This window comes from Lepisma saccharinum, chromosome 17 (assembly GCF_977018435.1).
Source record: "Lepisma saccharinum chromosome 17, izLepSacc3.1, whole genome shotgun sequence".
Taxonomy (NCBI): domain Eukaryota; kingdom Metazoa; phylum Arthropoda; class Insecta; order Zygentoma; family Lepismatidae; genus Lepisma; species Lepisma saccharinum.
In genome coordinates, this window is record NC_139245.1 from 49025667 (window position 1) to 49033524 (window position 7858).

Sequence of the window (7858 nt, forward strand, 5' to 3'; positions counted from 1 at the left end):
GGGAAATTGAGGGCCTTATGGGTGAGCCTTTTGTCATTTTCTCTTTCACGTAGTATAACCTGGACTGCATTCGCAGACTAACGAGGCTCTGGCGTCTGGATCCACAGCTAGTATAATCCTCTGTGGCGCTTGTGTTGTGTTCTGTCCAGTGTTCGTGATCACTTCATCCATTTCATATTATCATCATTCATTCCCATCTTCGCTATTAGAAAAGTGGCAAAAAAGCGAAGTAAAATTAATCAGTTTGCATTCTCTTCTACAGTGCCTTTCACGGTCAAGTCGTCCGCGGAGCGGCGGCAATTACACCGGGCAGCGAAAACGCGTCTGTCGGAAAACTTTTAAACGAACAGTTAAAATACCTTGTTACAAGGGGTGTTGGAAATGATGTCCTCCTGCATCCACACATTTACGGCATAGTTTTAGGAAATTTTCAATAACACACGCAGGACCTCTTCCGAAATTACTTCAAATTCTCTCCTGATGTTTCCTTTCAATTGATCTAATGTATGGCTTCAAGTTTAAATGTTTGGTAGCTCGTCGTGCAGACGTCATGCAAATGTCTGTTCCTTGTGCAAAGCGCTGGAGGGATTTTTTGAAAAGTGTGTACCAGTCGTGCTCCAACGTCGTCTAGCTTCTCCCAGTAACCACACGGTGTTTTACAATTCGCTTCTTTTCAAGAACAAACTCTGATTAACTAAATTTGTTTACAAGTATCCAAACACTGTCTCTGCGTGAAACAGGAACATCTGGAAATTCTGCTGCAAAATGTATTTTAACTTCCCTACAAGAATTCGTAATGATGTAAGAGTCGTACATAAAAATGGTTTGTTTCAAAACAATCTAAAACACTTGTTAACACCTTAACACTCCACAAACATGTGCAAACTCCACACCAGCTATCTGGATACTGAAGCACTGACGCGTCCAGTGCCAAGGTCAACGTACAGCTGTGAGTCTAAATGACCGTAGACATCCTCCCACTGCCCGACGTGTTAGGCACCGCTTCACGGACCACTCGATAAAGAAATGCACTGTATATTTAAAGTAAATACTCTATTTACAGAACAGAACTCGGTTTACTGAAATATTGTCATTTATTAGTATATCATTTCTTTGCTTGAAAGTTATCGTTTTTACTTGGAACTAACTCATTGGAGCCGCCAGTAAGGATGGACACTTCTGCTCTCTCAATCACATCAATCCTTAGAATAGAATATTTTGTAATTGCTTGGTATAAAATTTCTTTTAATGTAACTTACCCGCTTAAATCGAAGTCATCGCCACTGAACAAATTTCTATTCCTTAGAAAGGAAATATGTACATCCCTGTTGGGGCAGTAGCGTCCCTGGATTTTTCGTAACAGGAGAGATATCATTACTTTTTTAAGTTCGTGTTTAACATATTTAGTGTATGTGAAAAATGTAATCAACAATCATTATTATATATGATTATAACTCATGTCATGAACAATTTATTCATAGGAATAGCAGCTAGAGTTCGAAAATAATCTTGAATGAATTTTTAAGTATTGAAGAAATATATTTTCAAATTATACAATGTTACTACGTATGTTACTACGAGCGATATAACTTACATAAATTATCCGATAATGAAATTATTTTAAATTTATTGTGATACGATTTGTATTTATTACCCCCTTCTTTCACAGGCAAACCATACTGGTCCCTTTCTCCACATGTACGCTAATCGTGGAATGGACAAGGAAACAAGAAGAGAGGTACGGGACAAAAAATATATTAAATTAATTAGAATTCCCCAAAAGGTTTTTATGGTGTTTACTCTGTAAAGAAATAACTTCATTCAAGTATTGTTTCTCGATATTGACATTTCTCGTAATTTCTGTGAACATTTCGATTTTACCATTATCTTCACACACACCGGTAGATATATAATACGCATACACGTACTTACGTACTTACTTGTATACACACACACGAAATAATTGATAATTGACACTATCGCTTATCACAGTATTGGACACCATAATGCACATGTATAGTTGTTTTTTTACCTGTACGTACGTATAGGAATCTATACACATCGTCGGGGATTCTAATTTATCAACACTCAAAATGCTAACCAAGGCAGAATTTATTTTATTTTAAAACATAAAACTAAACGTCACGTTTCTACCTACTAGATGGTTGAAACGTAACGTTTAGTTTTATGTTTTAAAATAAAATAAATTCTGCCTTGGTCAACATTTTGAGTTTTTGATTAATAAGGAAACAAGGCTTAATGGTGTTATAATTCGAATTTAGTTGTTCTTTGTGCATACGTTAATGAAAATGTATGTCTGTAACACACTGATTGCAGGTGAAGCTCTTCTCAATGCAGCTGTTGCATCGGAAACTCAAATTCACTGCATGTGGTCTATTCCAATTGGATATGACGCTCTTGTACTCGGTAAGATTTGATATAATTAATTAGTAGAATACAGTTAATGCAATTCATTAATAAAATACAACTTAAAAATAAGAATGGATTGGTTTATATTCATAAGTGACACATTCCTTTGCCTTGAATACTTCTCAGAAAAGAATCATGGAAATGCTTGCAAGCACATTTCATTGTACTTTTTTTATTTTGACACATTCAATTTTCTTCTTAAATTCTTTGTGACAATAACGGCACAAAACAAAATTATTCCTAACGTGGGAATTTTGTTACAGGATACCCCAATAATAATGCTAATAATAATAACAACAACAGTAATAATACATTCTCTTACATATTGATAACGTATTTGAAAACCTTAAGTTGCTCTTATTCCAATACAGTCTTTCAATGTATAATATATATATGCTACTTATGCTTTTCATTTTTCTTCGACATATCGCTGGTCCAGTCACCACTTTCCTTGTGATTCTCATACAGCTACAGTACATGATAAATCATGCAAATTATGGAACTGGCATCAACCAAAATTGTACATACTCTGAATTAGAACTCAGTTAATACAGCTATTTGAATTTCATCAAAGGACAGAATGACCTCAAAGAACATAATCTCAAAATCCGTTAGAGTTGCTTCACCAAATATGTCATGGACAGAAAGAAATAATAAATGTAATGTATCTCAACCAATGTTTATCTGTCACTTGTTCTTGACTGCTGCTTGTGAGAACCTTATTTCTGATGAATTTCATATTTACCAAAATTTTGATTTTCATTAACGTGCCCAGTTGGGCGTATATTAAATTCATGCGTTCATATTTAAATACCTATCACTAAAGTTTCTTCCTTCTGTTGTGATGACGTGAGTTGTGTTGGCCTCTGTCCGTACGACGGGTTGCAGTTGGATCAAGATGACGAGGTACGTTGTAACTGCTCCCGCAATCTGGAATTAAGAAATGTAAATGTTGTAAACAGGTACATCGTATCTTTCTTAGCGATTTCCTCCTGGTTCTAAATCAGCAACCGCGAAACTAGTCGGTTCGTGTGATTCACACTGGCGCCACATCGGTGCTGCTTCATTTGCTCACAACCACTTTCGTCCAGAAGGTTACGACAATTATGTCCTCGTTTAGCAGCCTGCCTTTGTAATATGTTTGTAATACATCGTTCAAGGACGACAAGAGTTTATTTCATGTGAGAGAGAGGGTGGCGCTTGGACTAGGCAACACTGCATGGTGAACGTTGCCATATCATGTACTGGAACCAGCGATTCTGTAACCCAAGTAGACTTCTGCCCCATTGCCTACTTTTATGGTCACTGGTATTTTCTTGTTGCTTTGCGTGAAGCAAACTACGAAACATTTGCTTGTAAATCAAGTTGCTCTTTGCTACCTTAAATTTTTTAAGTGCGTTCTCTATATGAAAATCACAATTCCAGGACAATCACAATAAATAAATAAATAAATAAAATGGACCAATTCTCTTGTATTAATCTTATGCGACTCTATTCCATGAATTTCATAAAGTTTCTCGTATTGACTTTTTTTCTGAAGTTGTACGCTATACCAATTAGTTATTGGTTAATGAGTATTGCATGTGATGCCTATCAAGTGTGGTTACTTACATGATAACATATTCTTAGTTCTAATTATCCATTACTCACCGTATAAATCAATGACATATCCAATGGAAACAGTCCGCAGGCCTTGCATGCGAGCTGTCCGTTCAGCAGTTGCATTGAGAGTAACCGAAAATGTGAAAAGAAACTGTAAATTATAGAAATTTGACACCAGTTAAATGCAAAAAATTTCGAATAATTTCATAGTTGTGTCGACTCGATGTATTTCGTTTTACATTAAAATCGACAAATTAGTTTAACACTTCTACATATCATTAACTGCGAATGAGTTTAGTTTTCATACGACTACGCCATTTTACGAGTTCATTTGAAATATTGCGCTTCTGTAGTTATGCGAAGATACAAATAAAATAAGTTGGCCCGGCATAACACATTTTCGATTTTCATGTGATGGACTACATTTTTTTATCCACTATCTTGTGACGATTACATTGGTGAAGGTTGCCTTGTATATTTATATACGAGGTATAAGCACTTTCAATGAGGTAAATATATTTTTGTTTTTTCACCATGAGGACTACTCGTTTTAAATAATAATTTTCCATAAATAACATATTTTTCTTAGTTACGACATATTACAATAGATATACTTTATGCCTATTTAAGCCATTTCGATGTGCAACAATTCTGCAAACGCTCACTCTTTCAATGGCTCCTTTTATATATGCTAGGTGTACTAATGTCGAAACTCTGTCCTAGAGTAGAAGGAATCAAACTTTATTACCTCTTCCTTTGTGTCATTGTCCATCCACCTACTGACATGTTTGTAAAGAGCAACGCCAGTCATCTTTCCCTATAAAAGACGAAGATATTATGTCAGGGGTTATCTTTTGTAATATACTCTAAACATTAAAATAATGTAAAGTAAGAAATCAAAAGAAAACTGGCGGGTTAATTGAATTATTCTCTGGATTGCAATCCATTATGAGCAATATTTAAGAACATCAGTGGTCTTCCCGGACAAGGTTGATGCGACGATTTCTCTCCTCTGCAATAAAAAACCCTCCAAAATTGTCACTAATCTATGTTGAGTTTTCTGTAAATTTAACTTTATACCACCAGATCCCCAGATGGATTATTTTAAATACATAACTCTGGTTAGTAATCACATTTGTACTAAGATCAATGAAGAAAAGTAACTTTAGCTATATTAAGATATAGTACAGTCACGGACACTTCTGGGTTGTAGTGATTGCATTGAAAGACAGTGTGTTTCTTAGATATCAGATGTGTTCGTGACCGTACAGCACCGTACTAAAGCAAGAAGCCATCTTCTTCAGTTCTACATGACGATGCTGTTTCAGTGGCTAAGTGCATTTAGTAGTCCATCCACTCTCTCTCTCTCAAGTGAGGGTTCCTGTTTCAAGTTCCGGCTTTCTACATGAGTGTTTCTTTGTGAGTATCACTTCAGCAACTTCATCCAATCATCATTCATATTCATCACGATTTGCCCAAGGAAGCAGAAACTAGGCGCAATCTAAGAGAAACACAAGATGCAACTGCATACCTGGCTATGGAGCATTTCTGCAGGGATGAGGATAGCGAAGACAGATGTGACGTTGAGCAGGAGACAAATAAAGATTGCAGGAAGTGTGTTTCCTTCGTAGACGTCTTCGCCGTAGAAACCAAAAATTGCGACGAAAAGACTCGAAATAATGCCTAGGAAGTTGGTCATTAGGATGAAGACCAGCTGCACCTCGTATATTTGGAAAACCTTGGCCGAAGCATCGCATAACTGGTTACGGCAGAGTCGCAAACGAAATAACTCTGTCGCTTGATCCCTACCTTGTAAAGATTTCGAAGATTCTTCCTTGGGATTTCCTGAACTGATAGGTTTAGTCATGGTAGAAGCTGAAGATTTATAGGCGGACAAGGTTTTGACAACCTGATGGTTCACCAATAACATCATTTCCTCGGGCACAAAGCAGGTGACTGAAAACTGCGTTGCAACAATCGTGTGTAACAATTGAGAAACAAGAATGTGGTAGCTAACTAACACTAAGATATTGCCAGTAGCCCAGACACTGATGGCAGGCACCGACAGTGAGACGGAGAGCATACAGCAAGTTAAGAACAGCGTCTTTAAAAACAAAGTACGAAGCACTTCACAACTAGGTTCTAAGAGTACACACACGTCTTGCACCTTGTGCAGGAAATCAGGAAATCTCCTCACGCTGAACAAATGAACATATCCTGCGACTGACACCAACAAGATAGTCAACAATATATCTGCCTGCTGCATGAACTTTTCCGTCGGATTCCTCACATTCTGTCGTATTTCACTTAAAACATCTTTGCAAGTTAGTAAACAGAATGCAAGGATGCTTGTGATCAATAATACCCCGTAGACTACAGAAACTCCAGATAATCTATAGACTGCTTTCCTGTTTTGTTGAACGAGAGTAAAGGGCAGAAGACCGAAGACTTTGGACACGTAGAATATTGGAGAAAAAACAGTGTTGATGCTGTAAAAATCCCGCGACATCTCTGACGATATTGTAAATCCACCAGTCAACGAGAGGATTGGAGTGGCGTTGGGAGATTATTCGAGAGCGTCTTATCAGCCGTTTATGATTGCTAATGGTTTTTTCTTGTTGAGCATGTAGCTATATTAAAACCATATGGCCGTTCATGACGACACGTGAGGATAAATCAATTTTTACAAACTATGGAACATACAGAATGTTTTGCCGAAATAATTACTTTAACACTGCGATAACGGAAAATATTTATAATAAGAACTGTTTCCTTAGTGGCGAAGCTTTTTTAATTGTTTAGATTCACTAGCTAAGAATAAAATGATATCTAATATGAGTAACACAAGATACATATTTTTGAAAGAATCCAGTAAACAGTCAGCCTTTTAAAAGACTTTGCACTGCTGTACTTGAATGTAAAATTATCTTCTGTGACTGTAATGCAGAAAGAAAAGAAAATAGGAGTGGAGTGTAAGTCGACACAAAACAACAAAATACAACCCAACCCGAATTGTCCTAATATCTCAGATCGTGTAAATCGACGGGGGTAACCTAAACCAACCTTAACCGACCTAGACGAACGTTATCCAGCCTACCCCGACACAATCTAACACGATCCAATCCAACTTGTCTCAACCCAACCCTACCGCCCCACCATATTTCTCTCCTATAATCATTAATCAGTAATACTGCATTCACGTATTGTGTGTAACCACATTTCTCACAATTTTCACGATATAGGACTATAAATATAATTTAGTTTGGAGTTGAAAAATCATTTCAAAATATTAAAAGTTATTTCGATTAAAAGCACAACCTAAGCTAACCTCTAACGAACCAGAGGAACCCGATCCAACGTAAACCGATATATGTTATACTCGAAAAATCTGAGCATAGCTCACCCTATTTTGTAACAAGTTTGTTTAAAAACGAAAGGAGTCCAAGGATTTTTTTTACGGCAAAGACCAGTTATAACGTAGCACTAAGAATGGGCAAAAATTGATGAGTTTCTCTAAAATTTAAAAAAAACGTGAAGTTAGCAGGCCTCATTCTGGAACTGTGCTATTTTTGGAAGTATAGATGCACTAACGAAACACTTTTTATGGCAAAAAAACCGCACCAACGATCAACAAAATTTGGTTAATTTCCTGAACAAATGACGGGCTAACTTCACCGACCACGGAGGGGGTTGGGTCTGTTACACTCCATCCGCGCAAACTATTCTTTCTTACAGATCAGTGCTTTTTCGCGTTCTTTGCCGTCTGGTGAGACTGAGAACGGATACTCATGACGATTAGTCTTTATTTAAATATAGCAGCTACGAC

At 36.9% G+C, this 7858-nt stretch overlaps 1 protein-coding gene across 1 annotated transcript; it reads right to left on the minus strand.

The window, feature by feature from the left end:
* Window positions 1-2310: 2310 nt before the first annotated feature.
* On the minus strand, window positions 2311-6541 carry LOC146001404 (uncharacterized). Its single transcript, XM_083138720.1, has 3 exons — window positions 5564-6541; window positions 4781-4849; window positions 2311-3360 (listed from the first exon to the last, which is right to left on the minus strand). Exons 1-3 carry the CDS (start codon window positions 6539-6541, stop codon window positions 3223-3225), a joined length of 1185 nt encoding a protein of 394 aa, XP_082994846.1. The 3' UTR covers window positions 2311-3222.
* Window positions 6542-7858: the final 1317 nt, after the last annotated feature.

Excerpts from the sequence above, each read along its gene's own strand:
- LOC146001404 (XM_083138720.1), bottom strand. The coding sequence starts at position 6,541 with ATGTCGCGGGATTTTTACAGCATCAACACTGTTTTTTCTCCAATATTC. Across the intron at positions 4,850-5,563 it reads CAGAAATGCTCCATAGCCAG|GGAAAGATGACTGGCGTTGC; the intron begins GTATGCAGTTGC and ends CGTCTTTTATAG. Across the intron at positions 3,361-4,780 it reads ACAATGACACAAAGGAAGAG|ATTGCGGGAGCAGTTACAAC; the intron begins GTAATAAAGTTT and ends TCTTAATTCCAG.